General features: G+C 33.6%; 2 protein-coding genes across 5 annotated transcripts; both read left to right on the forward strand.

Annotated features, from left to right (window-relative positions):
• The first annotated feature begins 1,635 nt into the window (after nt 1–1,635).
• LOC109172245 (zinc finger CCCH domain-containing protein 12-like) lies at nt 1,636–6,993 on the forward strand. Of its 4 annotated transcripts, none has more exons than XR_002052697.1 (10): nt 1,640–1,996; nt 2,482–2,534; nt 3,562–3,722; nt 4,051–4,145; nt 4,283–4,438; nt 4,827–4,862; nt 4,986–5,197; nt 5,457–6,321; nt 6,532–6,615; nt 6,725–6,993. XR_002052697.1 is itself a non-coding variant. In XM_019321398.1 (5 exons), the coding sequence occupies exons 1-4, from the start codon at nt 1,908–1,910 to the stop codon at nt 5,156–5,158; spliced, it is 438 nt and encodes a 145-aa protein (XP_019176943.1). In that variant the 5' UTR covers nt 1,636–1,907; the 3' UTR covers nt 5,159–5,197; nt 5,457–5,734. The 4 variants fall into 4 exon arrangements, 1 of the variants encoding a protein (XP_019176943.1); XR_002052696.1 differs by having other exon boundaries at nt 3,562–3,701; nt 4,967–5,197; XR_002052695.1 differs by having other exon boundaries at nt 1,641–1,996; nt 3,562–3,701.
• Nucleotides 6,994–7,628: 635 nt separating this feature from the next.
• LOC109172242 (UDP-glycosyltransferase 74F2-like) lies at nt 7,629–10,520 on the forward strand. Its single transcript, XM_019321395.1, has 2 exons — nt 7,629–8,396; nt 9,638–10,520. Exons 1-2 carry the CDS (start codon nt 7,692–7,694, stop codon nt 10,367–10,369), a joined length of 1,437 nt encoding a protein of 478 aa, XP_019176940.1. The 5' UTR covers nt 7,629–7,691; the 3' UTR covers nt 10,370–10,520.
• Nucleotides 10,521–13,334: the final 2,814 nt, after the last annotated feature.

Consider the following 13,334-nt stretch of genomic DNA (forward strand, 5'->3'; position numbering starts at 1 on the left):
TCCAATTTGCTATTGGCAAGATGATGTTAACAGGATTTGCAAATTTGCAAATCCTGTATAAAAGCTGTTGCTGCCTTTTTACTTTTTTTTTTTTTTTAGTTTTAAATATTTAAATGTAATTAATATAAACTAATAATGTTATTTAAATATATTGGTGCTCACTTTTGAAATTTGATTGGATTTGCAGGGATGTAGTGTGAATAGTAAATGATTTGTAAAGTGGGTGATGTGGAAGTGAAATCTATTTTTAATAGTGAGAGAAATTTACAGGGATAAGGATAACATTAACTAGACGAGTCCTATTTTACTATTTTAAAAAGAGGAAATCAACAATTTGGTTCTTCAATTGTTGACGAACTGTCAATGTAGTCCCTCAATCGCTTATTCATCGATTTGATCCCTGAAATCAATTATTTTTAGTCGATTTAACCCCTCCGGTCGTGTTCCGTCGTTTAGCTGGTGAGAGCTTCGATTAAGCGTGGGTATTTCGGTCTTTTCGTATCTTCACACCGGAGCTTCATTCCCTAAAGAATCTATCATCAACAATTTTATTTCTTTTGTTTTGTTTGGTTTGTTTGTTTGGTTTTGTTTTTGTTTTTGTTTTTTGTTTTTTTTTTTTTTTGAGAAAGAAGTAAAATGAATATGAATATATATATATATATATATATATATATCCAACCCTAAGGGCCTCCCACATCCTGGACAAAGCATTTGGGCCAAATGTCAGTGCGCATAAGGGATCTGCCAACTTTGGTCATAATTCTCACACTGCCATTGTTGATGTTCGAACCTTGATTTCTTCATCCAAATACCGCCACCTGAACCAGTGAGCTAAGCTTGTGCGGGCAAAAAAATTAGTTCTTTGATTATTTTTTATAAATTTTAAACTTAGTGTAATATTCAATTAACTATTACAAAAAAAATAAAAATAAAAAAAAATAAATAGTAAATAATTCCACTTAAGTTTCATTAATCAACACATAAATATAACCGAGGAATAGTAATAGTAATTATATAGATTTGAAGCAAGGTTTTTTTGTGTGAACACTATTATGTGTGGCAATTTATATCATGGACAAGGTCCACATATTATTATAGATCATGAATTCGAACAACGAATTACAGAATTCATATTTATAAGGTACAAAATTTCATATCACAAAATACAAAAAATTACAAAACAAGACATATAGCATAATGTTATGGACCCACCTGGATTGAAAAAGCGAAGTACAGAATTTATACTTGTAAACATAATTTCATACCACAAGACACAAAAAATCATAACACAAGACACATATACATATTATATATTTACTTATTTTTCAAATCTGAATTAGATATATAATTTGCGTTGACAGACACAAATTTTAACAAAACAGAAATTTCATAACATAAAACACAATTACTAATTTCTACGAAGTACATAATTTCTATTCATAAGTTACACAATCTCATAATGTGAGAGGCAAAGTCATACACAAATACATAAATTAGGATTCATAGTGCACTGGTCCATAGTATAACGATTGATTATGTCTTTACTAAACAAGTTGAGTTGGACAGAAAAGAGTAGGAATTTCCGACCACTTTTAAAGTGTGGTCGGAATTTAAGTAAAAATAGTCAAAACAATTTTTTCGTCCATTTAGCAGGTGGTCTCACTCCAACAAATTGTTCTTTCAGCAACATCTACTTAAATAGTCTTCGCACTTCGTCTTCACTCCATCAACACACGAACCCTAAAACCTCGTCCTCACTTCATCACTTCATCACTTCATCACTTCATCAACACACGAGCCCTAAACCCTCGTCCTCACTTCTTCACTTCATCAACACACGAGCCCTAAACTCTACCATCATCAACCCTCGTCCTCACTTCATCACAACCTAGTAGCCTACTCGTAGAATGAAGCAAAAGGAAGAAGACATTGCAAATCATAGCCTAATCGTAGAAAGCAGCAGAAGGAAGAAGACATTGCAACAGATTTTTTCCAGGTTCTCCTATTCTATATCCTCCTCTTTCTCTCTATATATGCATATATTTATGTTTGTATCTAATTTTTGATTAAGATTCATATTTTGTTTTTTCATTTTATAATTACATTTATTCAGAAGAATCAGTAAATAATTTCTATGAATTCCTATCCTTTTGCGCGAAATTTCAGTGAGCTGCCGATTTGTTTTTGAATTTTGAGTGTCAATCTAGCTAATTTGGTGGGAATTGTGTTTCTTCTATATAATCTATTCACTTGAAATTGCTTTTGGAGTTCCCTTACTTTGTTAACATGCCTTCCCTTTATTGACTGTGCACATTGATATTGTGAGTACCTTTTATAATAGACTTGATGCCTATACATCAATTACGAGTTAGAAAAAAGTTCTAATTTTGTACTATGATTCATGGTATGCTTAAATTAAATTATTCTCCTATGAATTGGTGATGTGTGGTTTGAAAGAAGTCACCATTGATATCATTTCAGAGAAGTAAGGAGAAAAGCATAAAAGTAAAAGCCACAAGCATAAGGATTCATCAGTGAGTTCTCTTTCTATTCCTATCTTTACAAAAGTTCAGCATTCTAAAACATGTTTATAGTTGAAATGAGCCTAAAATAAACTCCCTACTTGCTTTTCATTTTCTGTTTATCTTTGAACTAATTTTTTGGACCATAAACATATGATCAGTCCTATTGGATATAAATGCTAGACCCATCCCCTAATTTCAGTTTGATTGAAAATGAAATCTTGAATTGCCCTCCGGACACCTCCCGTCTCCTATTGCATCGAATAGGATTTATGTTTGTGACTATTGGTGTGCTAACACTATTGGTGGCCATTTATACAAAATCTAACCCTCAATGTTAATAAGTTTACATAAATAAAATGAAAGGTTTAGTTGTGTTTCAAACTCACATTTGGTATTGTATTTAGCTGCAATTTTCTGATTGATTTACATCAACATCATTTACATTGTGATGTACTTGGTTCAGATTAGGAGTATATTCTTCTAATTTTTAAATCATGAGTTATTCATAGTTTTAGAGATTTATGAATCTCTAATTACTTCCTGTGAGGGTCAATGGCATGCTGGTGATTTTGGAGTTCCAACTGCTTAAATTAGTAGTAGTTTCTTAAGTTCGAGTCCTTGTTTAAATGTCCTAGAATTGATCTTTTGAAGTATTGAGTCTAAAACCTTTATAATGTTCTTTTTGTATTGAGCCCTCTTCAGGGTATCTTTTTCAGGGTATTGCTGAAAACTTCTCTCTAGGATTCCTAGATTGTTTTCCCTGTACTTTTTCTGTTCACAAATTTCTGTTTTTGTCTGGATTTTTCACAACTGTAGGACAGTCCAAATTTTGCATTTAGCTCAAGAACTAGTTAGCTTTTGTTTATTTTGAATTTAAAATGTAAAGAAAATATATAGCAAAAGTTGCATTGGAAAAGGCTATACTCTAAATAATTTGGCATTCCTATTAATCTGTACCATACTTTGAGGACATAATTTTTGGGGTCTTGCTTTCATTTTGTTATTTATCTGACAGATTTCCATTCCCCCTTGGCAGGTTCATTGATAGGGAAAATGAACTTAGACAATCAAAACCACCCACTCCACAGCTACCACAAAGACCAACCATGGATCCCTGGACAAAGTCTCGACTCAGTGGTCATTTGTGTACACAATCACCTCTGCTATTATCATCAGGTTAATACCAGCAGTATCTCGGTACTCTCTAGACTTACATTCTTACAATTCTTGGATGTCTAACCTAATCTATACAAGAATTTCATATAGGACTGCAATTTTAGTTTTCTAGCCTTGTTACTCTCTGGACTTACATTCTTACAATTCTAGGCCATCTAATATATTTCCTTGAATATTTTTCTGGAGCATTTTCTCAGCAACTCACTATATTAGTAAGTGATTAGATGAACTACAGGTTAACATGCTTGCTCTACTAGAGTTTTGCTCTTTTTCTTCTTATTTTTTGTTCATTTCTGTTTTATTCTTCTCTATTATTTTATTATTCATTTGTGTTTGTTTATGTTTGTAGGAGTATATGATACATTGCAGAAGAAATATCTGAAAACACTCTTATTCTCTGTGTGTGAAGCAATAGATGGGCCCATATGATTGAGGAATATGCTTGTAAGATTTCAAGATATGTTTCATTCTATACTTTTCATTTTATATGCACATGTATATAATGTGTGTATTTGGTATAGATGCATGCTCATACATGAAGAATTGAACTGGTTTCTAACATACTTCCTTTTCTGTGTCAGGCCTTCCATAATTCTTATATACATGTGCCAATGTGGGTTCTATGTCTATAGCATCGCTGCCCTCCTTGTCTGGGAAACTCGAACGAAATATTTTGCAGTAATGATGTCTCATCATATAGTCACTGTCATACTGATTTCATACTCATACATTACAAGGTAAATTTCAAAACTCGGTGTTCTTTTTAGCCTCCTGCATTGAGGTATTTGATTGTTCATGAAGTTTATGGTCTCTTTTGATTGTTCATGACGTTTAACAATATCTATTATCAAAATTGTTATTTTATTCAGTAGTTAAATATGAGTCATTACTAATACAGGGTATATACTAACACTAATGCTTTTTTTTTTTCATTATCTAATGTTTGATATAAGTCAATTTCATCTTAGGCTCAAGATTTTTTTTTTTAAAAATCATATATGCAACATCAAACAGTGCATATGGTATTTATTAAATTATCATAATATCATATCATTGTATTCTCATGTATCTTATCTACCCCTAGATTTTTATTTTGTTTATTCATTTTTTAAATCATATATGCAGCCGGCGTGGTTTCGGCGACTGAGACGGGGCTCGAAGGTGAGTAGTTGCATGAATTTCATGTGAATTTCCCCCGAAGTTGTTTATTTGCGGTAATGCGGGCCTGCCGGGGTTGATTAGTTTGTTTTTTTGTTTGTTTGAAGTTTTAACTGTGAAATGCAGAGGCTTTGTGGCAGTTGTCGCACAGTGGTGGGCCCAAATCCTACCCCGAGCGTCCTAACGTGGCTGATTGTATCTATTACTTGGGGACTGGCTTGTGCGGCTATGGTGCTCGCTGTCGGTTCAACCAAGGCCTAATTGGGTTGATCTTAATGTTCACTTGGGGTTTAGTGTAGATCTGTTGATAATTGGGTTGATCTTAATGTTCAAAGAAGGTACTAAATTCTGTGTCGTTGTCTTAGTTCAATTTCACTTTCTTTCCCTTCTGGTTTCTAGATATTCATACTGCCTGTGTAAGTTTTGCAGTCAGGGGTTGTGCTAGATGAAGTTCGAAAAAAGATTTGAGTTGTCGACTCAAAGACACTTGCACTGATCTCATCAATTTTGACTAGCTTCATAATAATGCACATTTTCTTTACTACTGCCATGAACTTGACCATTTTCACCAGTAAAACTTGTTTGGCTTTATATTAGGGACTTGGGCTCACGAACACTATTGATAACTGCAACAACCCGGGTTCCACTTGAGCAAGTAGGGCATGGATTGACACCAACACCAATCGCGAAAACTAGAGAATGATCAACACTCAGCGGGGCGTTTGCAGGGTAGAGTCTCGAATTCAAGCTTCTGAGGGAGTCCGTGAAAGAAATTGTCACTGGCGTGGTGTCCGCGAAAGTAATGCCTAGTTGGAATTGTATTATTACTTCATTGTAATTACATTTGGAATAAATATGGCATCATTTTTTGACCACATAGTAAATACTAGTTGTAGGTTTACAGTTTTGTAAATATTAATATGATATAAGTATAACCACATAGTAATCTTCCATCAATTTGATATGCTAGAAATTAAAGTTCTAAAATTTGACATGGGATGGGTCAATGTGATCAATAGATATTTATGCAGATGGTATACTTATTCCAAATTAGGCAAGACAGGTTGGTGATAGACTTCTGGAATGATATATTATTCTTCTTACCAGGAAAATAATGGGATAAGACTTCTGTAATGTTTGTTCTCATGCTATGTAGTTAAGTCCCCCATTTAATGCATTGGCAGGCAAAAGAGGCTGGTAGCACTTGATTTTGTATTGGTGCTGCATGCAGGGATACTATAGGAAGGAAAACCAATTTAATATAATTTTCTGCCTGTGAAGTTGAAACTGATGCTACAATTGGTTCTCTGGCATTAATTCTTCAAAGGAGAATTGATTTTTCCAATCTCATGATTGTATGTGGGACTTTGAAGAACTTTTCAAAGAGCACTTCAGGAGGCGCGGTTATTACATTCTCAAAGCATGTGATGCCTATATTGAGAAATTTGCTCCCTTGGATGAGGTGCGTATGAACTTTTATGATGTATTTTAAACTTGTTTATTCCATCATATGACTCAATATCAATAATTGACAACTTTTCTTATTATTTATTCATTTTTTTGACAGCATTATTATTTGTACATTTATGTAAGCGAGTTGTCATTACCAATAGGACAACTTTAATTACAGCAAATACAAACTCATCACTTTTGTAAGTTTTCACTATTGAAGAGGCCAAAGGGAGCTCCATACATCAACCAAGGTGTGGGATGCACGGAAATTATATTGCTGATAATAGGCATGGAGATGATGAAGGTAAATTACATTCCCATGGACTTAAAGGATTGCTTTCTTTTTCCTGTTTTATCTCTTGAAATTCTCTTATCTCTATTTTGTCCAATCACTACATCTTGAACACAAGCAGGATTTTGTTCATGGAGCATGTATGAAATAGAAGGTTTTTGTGAAAGATCTTTTGAAATTACAGTGTCTGACATGTATCAGGTATTAGTGTTTCTTACAGTACTAAAAAATTTGGAATTTCATTACATTGTACTCAGTTGACATTGACCAATCTGGCTATTCACTTAGTCTTATAATTACAGAGTAGTTTTTGTTTTCTTTTTGAAATGAGGTTGGCTTAAGTGTTGACATCCCCTCTTATATATGGTTGTGTAATTTTCTATTTGAGATTCCCATGCGTATTAACCTATTAGATTTTTGGTTTAGAAGTATTATTTTTGTTTTATTTTGTCATGGACTCTCATAGATGGAAAGCAACATTCATCCTCTCGGGGTGCTGAAATTTGTATAATTGTAACAGGTCAAATTCATTTGATATTTGTAGAATTTTATATTTTATTTTTTTGGTTAGTAAATCTTTTATATTTTATTTTTTTGGTAATTGAATTTTTTTATTTTTTCTTTGTAAATTTTACCGACCACTAGTGGATGGTAATTCCGACCAATTACCGACCACCAATGGTAGGAAATATGCTCTCTTTATCCGACAACTAGTAGTTCCGACGTCCTCAAAATGAAGCCGGTATTTCCGACCACCTTGAGTAGTTGTCGATAACAGCTAGGGCTTTTTTTCGAATCCATGAAATGGTCGGAAAATTGGTCGGAAACTGCATTTTCAACCGGAAATCTCCCTTTTCCGACCACTTTTTGGTGGTCGGAAAAATACAGATTTCCAGCCGTGTTGGACGAAAAAAAAAAAAAAAAAAATACTTTTTTCGACCATTTTTGTGAGTGGTCGAAAAAGTGGTCAGAAATTTGACAAATTCCAGCAGTGAAATGCACTAGCAATAAATGCCCCAATATGTTTGGTGTATTATATAACAGCAAGAAATAATTGAGCAGGAAGACAGTGGGGTTTTCTCTGTTCTATGTTCCGTCCATTTACAGAGACTAAGATGGAGAACCATGAAAGGGGGAATCACAAGAATGATAATGAATACAAGGTGGTTCACTGCCTCATATTGCCATATCCAATCCAGGGCCACATAAACCCCATGCTTCAATTCTCCAAGCGATTAGAAGCCAAAGGAGTGAAGATCACCATAGCTGTAACCAAGTTCTTGTTAACAACCCTGCAGGACCTCTCAACCACCCACCTCTCCATTGAAACCTTCTCCGACGGCTTCGACGAGGGCGCCTCTCCTCAAACCCGAAGAACTCAGGCTTACATCGATAAATTCCGCCAAGTTGGTTCCCAGACGTTGGCGCAACTTCTCCGTCGCCTCCGTGTTGGGCGTTTTCCGGTCAGCTGGGTCGTCTATGACGCCTTTCTTCCCTGGGCTGTGGACGTGGCGGTCGAGGAGGGAGTTTCCAGTGCCTGTTTCTTTACGCAGTCGTGTGCGGTGGATGCGATTTACTATTACGCACAACAGGGGCGGCTAAAACTTCCTCTTGCCGAGAATGAAGTGGTTGAAATTCCGGGGTTGCCATGTTTGGAGCCCAAAGACATGCCGTCTTTTATATATTCTCCTGAATTATACCCCTTCGTCTTGGATAAGCTAGTGGGCCAATTCTGCAATGTTGAGAAGGCCGACTGGATCCTCATAAACACTTTTTACGAGCTCGAGCGCGAGGCAAGCAATCCTTTGTTTTTTCATTTTAATTGTTAGATTAAGGCTTGCTTAGAAAATTGCTGTTAGGTAATAGCTATTAGTCGTGATTGGGTTAATTAAGGTATAACTAGTTGATAATATTACTTGTTTGATAAATTAGTGATTAGCTGATAACTGTTTGGTATAATTTATTTTCTCAAAAAGTTAATTAAAAAAGTTGCTTTGAACAGCTTTTTGAATTTTAGCATTTTTGAGTTACATAAATTTAATTAACCAAACACTTGGATTTATTTTTTAACAAAGTCAAACAATTAATAATGGTCAAATAAGTCAAAATTAACTGATAAGCTAACTATTTTACCAAACAGGGCCTAAGTGCTTACTGTTGGGCCGAGGCCAGTATAGGGTCAAATCCAGCAAATTAATGGTTAGAAAATTGTTGGATGGAAGTGGGTGAAGGTTAAGTCTCGCACCTCCTCTAGAAAATGTGGTTGTATATAAAGAAATAAAATTGAGCCTTTAGTGTGAGTTATGACTTATGACTAGTAATAAGCACTTAAAACTGACAGGTGCTGAAAGGGAGAGTTGTTGAGCTGAGGGCAGAGGCCAAGTTTAGCACTCAGCCTTTTAAAATCTGGCTATATAAAAAAAAATAGAAATTGTGCATTCACTGTGAACTATAACTTTTGACGAAGTGTAAGCACTCGATCTAAATACTTATTAATATGCAAAAAAGTTATAACTCATAGCGAAGGTGAAACTGTGCTGGACTTGGTCCTTCACAGATTTTTGCCAAATAATTCCTTCACCACCCGCCAACACTATTGTTAGACTTCACCCTTTAGGCCCCCGCCCGACAATTTGTTCTTAGTTACATGGTGCTAGCTAGTATTGGCCCAACATTAATTAAATTCATTTATACTCCCTCCGTCCCATTTTATGTGTCTAGTTCGGTTAACGAGACTTGACTGAAGTTATTTTTAATTCATTTTTTCATAAATGTTAAGTTTATTATTAATATACAAAATTTATATATTTAGAAACTACACTAAAAGTACTATTAAACACAAAAAAAAAAAATCAAATTTAAAAACAAGTAATAATAATAATAATAATAATAAAATAAAAAAAAAGTTGATTTGACCAATGAATAGTAAATAGGACAGATAAAATGGGACAGAGGGAGTAACTATTTTGACTAGGCATAGACGATCAGATTGGTCGTCACAGTACTGTTTTATTAAATCAAATTGATTGTACAGGTAATTGATTGGATGAGAAAGTTATGGGTAGTGGGGGCAATTGGGCCAACTATACCCTCAAGGTACCTAGACAATCAATTGCCAGATGACAAAGAGTACGGTTTGAGCATGTTCAAACCAATGACGGAAGTTTGCATGAAATGGCTGGATGACCGGCAAGATGGTTCAGTTGTTTACGTTTCGTTTGGAAGCCTGGCGAAATTGCAAGAGGAGCAGATGGAGGAATTGGCGTGGGCTTTGAGGAGGATCAACAGACCCTTCTTATGGGTAGTTAGATCCGAGGAAGCGAATAAGCTTCCTAAGAATTTTGCGGAGGAGATAGAGGAGGAGAGGAGAGGATTGACGGTGTCGTGGTGCCCGCAGTTGCAAGTCTTGACTCACCGCGCTGTGGGATGTTTTCTGACGCATGGCGGGTGGAATTCGATATTGGAAGCAATAAGTTTAGGGGTTCCAATGATAGCAATACCTCAATGGTCGGACCAACCCACCAACTCGAAACTCGTGATGGACAAGTGGAAAATTGGGGTCAAGGCAAAGGCAGAGGAGAATGGTGTGGTGAAGAGAGAGGAGATTGAGGAGTGTATAGGGCGAGTGATGGAGGGAGAAGAGATGAGAGCAAATGCAAGAAAATGGAAGCAAGTTTGCAGAGAGGCAATGGAGGAGGGTGGCACTTCTGACCGTGATATCCAGGACTTCATTTCTTGTTTGACAGTCAAATCCATGACTAAGTAAGACACATTTAACGAGGCAAGATTTATCCAATGTATTTTTCAGGTAGGAGTTACGAGTTTTCTAATAAAATAAATTAAGACACAGTCATGTTTGATAGATGAATATTTACAATGCTTATTCAAATGAATTGATCAACTATTTAACATGCATTCACATTAACTAGATGAGTGGTATTTTACTATTTTAAAAAGTTAGTATTTGTTGTTTCAAAAAATGAAAGTTAGTATTTGTACTTTAAAAATATATATGGAGTAATTCTTTTCTGCATGCGACCTTGGTTGATCAAGTGAAAATAAGAAAAAGGGGTCATCCATTAAAAATTAAAAAAAAAAAAAAAAACTTTCAGCAACTTTTTTTTTAAAGAAAGAAGTACAATGAAAATATATATACTCCATCTGCTATATTTTACATTTATCCTCTATTATTCATGAATCCATTCAATTCATTTTTTTTTTAAACACTCATGATTCTTTACAATATAATATTTGTTTTATATATTTTTAATCTTTTTAAGAACATCACCATCAGAAGTGAATACCCAGTTATTAGAAACAGGCCCAGCCTTGGGCAAGGGCGGCAGGCTGGGCCCTTGCCCAAGGCCCCATGCTTGGAAGGGGCCCCTACTATACCCTATACCATTACTCTTATATATACTAAAGAAATGCAATATAATGATTGAGTATACATTTGAGTTATTGGTTTTTGAGTTGGTTGAGTTGGTAAAGCTTAGTGTTTTAATACTCATGTTGAGGGATCGAATCCTCAATATGTAATTTTACATAAAATTTCCTCCTCTACTATTTAGTATATGAATTTAAGAATTTTAATACACTAAGATTTGAGTTGGTTGAGTTGGTAGGACTTGTAATTTTTGTGTTCATGGTTAAGGGATCAAATCCCTTTATATATCATTTTCCTATAATTTATTTATTTCTATTTCTAATTTGTATTTTTCTAAATTTAATTTGTAACTTTGTGATTTTGTTACCTTTCTATAATTATAGTGAGATTTATAATATAGATTGATTTGTAATACATATCAAATTTTGAATCTATTTCTATTCGAGTAATTTACTACTTATATTTAGAACTAGTTTTTTACGCGCATTGCGCGATTGGGATAATGCCCAATGTTTTTTTTTTTTTTTTAAATAAGTACTTTAAAGTATATTAAGACAGGATTATATTGAAATTGTTCATGCATAGATAATTGAAGGTTGAATTTGCTTATTTAAATAGGTAATTCTTCTCCCAAAGGTTGAGTCCTCAACCCCAAGGGCCCCCCACACTCCGGCCCGACAGAGCATTGTGGGAAGTTGTAAATCACGGTGACTCAATGGTTCAGTAGACAGGGCCAAATGCTGATACGCACAAGGAATCTGCCCACTTTGGACATAATTCTCACACTGCCGCCGCCGAGGTTCAAACGTTGGTCTCTTCTCCTAAATACTACCCACTAAACCATTGAGCTAAGCCCGTGCAGGTTAAATAGGTAATTCTCAGTTTACAAATGCAAGATAATATAATCAAGATTGATTATAATTGTCAATAAAATAATTGTATAAGTATAGTTGAAACCAAATACGGGACATAAGGGAGAAGACATAAAAATTAGGGCATAAAATATTAAATATATACTAATATTGTTTGAGGAGATTCCGACATTAGGATTTGTGGTTAAGTTCTATTAATACTTTAATATTAGAATTAGATTAATGGTGTAGTTATAATTCTATATTAGACTTTAATATTAGAATTAGACTAACGGTGAATTAACGGAAAAGTTAAATGGATAATCATATAATTAAAGATAAATTAGAAAATCTTAAAAGAAAAAAATTATAACCTGAACAATATGAACCATTCATTTGATTTAATAATTTGGCGGTCATTTTTTTCTACCCAATGTTAATAATTAAATAAATTCGCTGGTCAAATCCGCTAGTATAATCCGCTAACTGCTGATTGTCAAACAAGGACATTGCGAGGTAGTTCTCACTTCAATTTGTTGTGTGATTTGAATACTCTCTTTGTCACAAAATCTCTCAAAGTAGTTAATATGGTTGACTTTATTAATTATATTTTTTTTAATTTTTTCATGGTATTAATAAAATACTTGGTAAATAAATATATAGCATTATTTTGTATTATAACTTTGATATTTAATTAGAAAAACAGTGCACAAAAAACATAATAGATAATGTAGTCAATATAATCAATTGATGAATTTGAATGTAAAAATTTTTACATTTGAGAAAAATAAAGACAATTTAACTAATGAAAATATTTCTTTTAATTAATTTATTGATAATTAATAATTTTTTTCACTGAATAAAGACATTGTAAGGACAATGTAGCGAATATAATCAATTAATAAATTTGAATATAAAGAATTTTTATATTGAAGAAAAATAAAGACAATATAACTAATAAAATTATTTCTCTTATTTAATTTATTGATAATGAATAGTTTTTTTTTTTGAATAAAGGCATTGTGGACACATAATTCTAAATTAAAGAAATGCATATGTATTATTTTTTGTTGTAACTACTAAATTATTATTTATATAATTTAATAAGAGTAAAATAGAGTACTAATTATGCCAACTTTGATTGGGATGAGGTTCGAACCTAAGACTTTTTTTTTTTTTTTTTTTTTATTGAAATCAATGAGTAAGTTAACGGTGAACTAACGGCAATTCTTAAAATTTTAACGGAATTAGTAACGGTGTGTGAGTATTTTAGGAAATTTAGTGTAAAATTTAAATCTGATCAATCTTTTAATCAATCTGAGCCATTCATTTGATTAAAATCTGTGACCGCCATTTTTTCTACCAATTATAGGCCTAACTCTCTTGGGCTCTTATTAGTATAGTAGATATTTGTTGTTTTGTGAACTTTATAATGAGTTATGTATATGTAATATATTTTGTGATTTAGTTATGAAAAATATTTTAAAAGATAT

This window comes from Ipomoea nil, unplaced genomic scaffold, assembly GCF_001879475.1.
Source record: "Ipomoea nil cultivar Tokyo-kokei standard unplaced genomic scaffold, Asagao_1.1 scaffold0415, whole genome shotgun sequence".
Classification (NCBI taxonomy): domain Eukaryota; kingdom Viridiplantae; phylum Streptophyta; class Magnoliopsida; order Solanales; family Convolvulaceae; genus Ipomoea; species Ipomoea nil.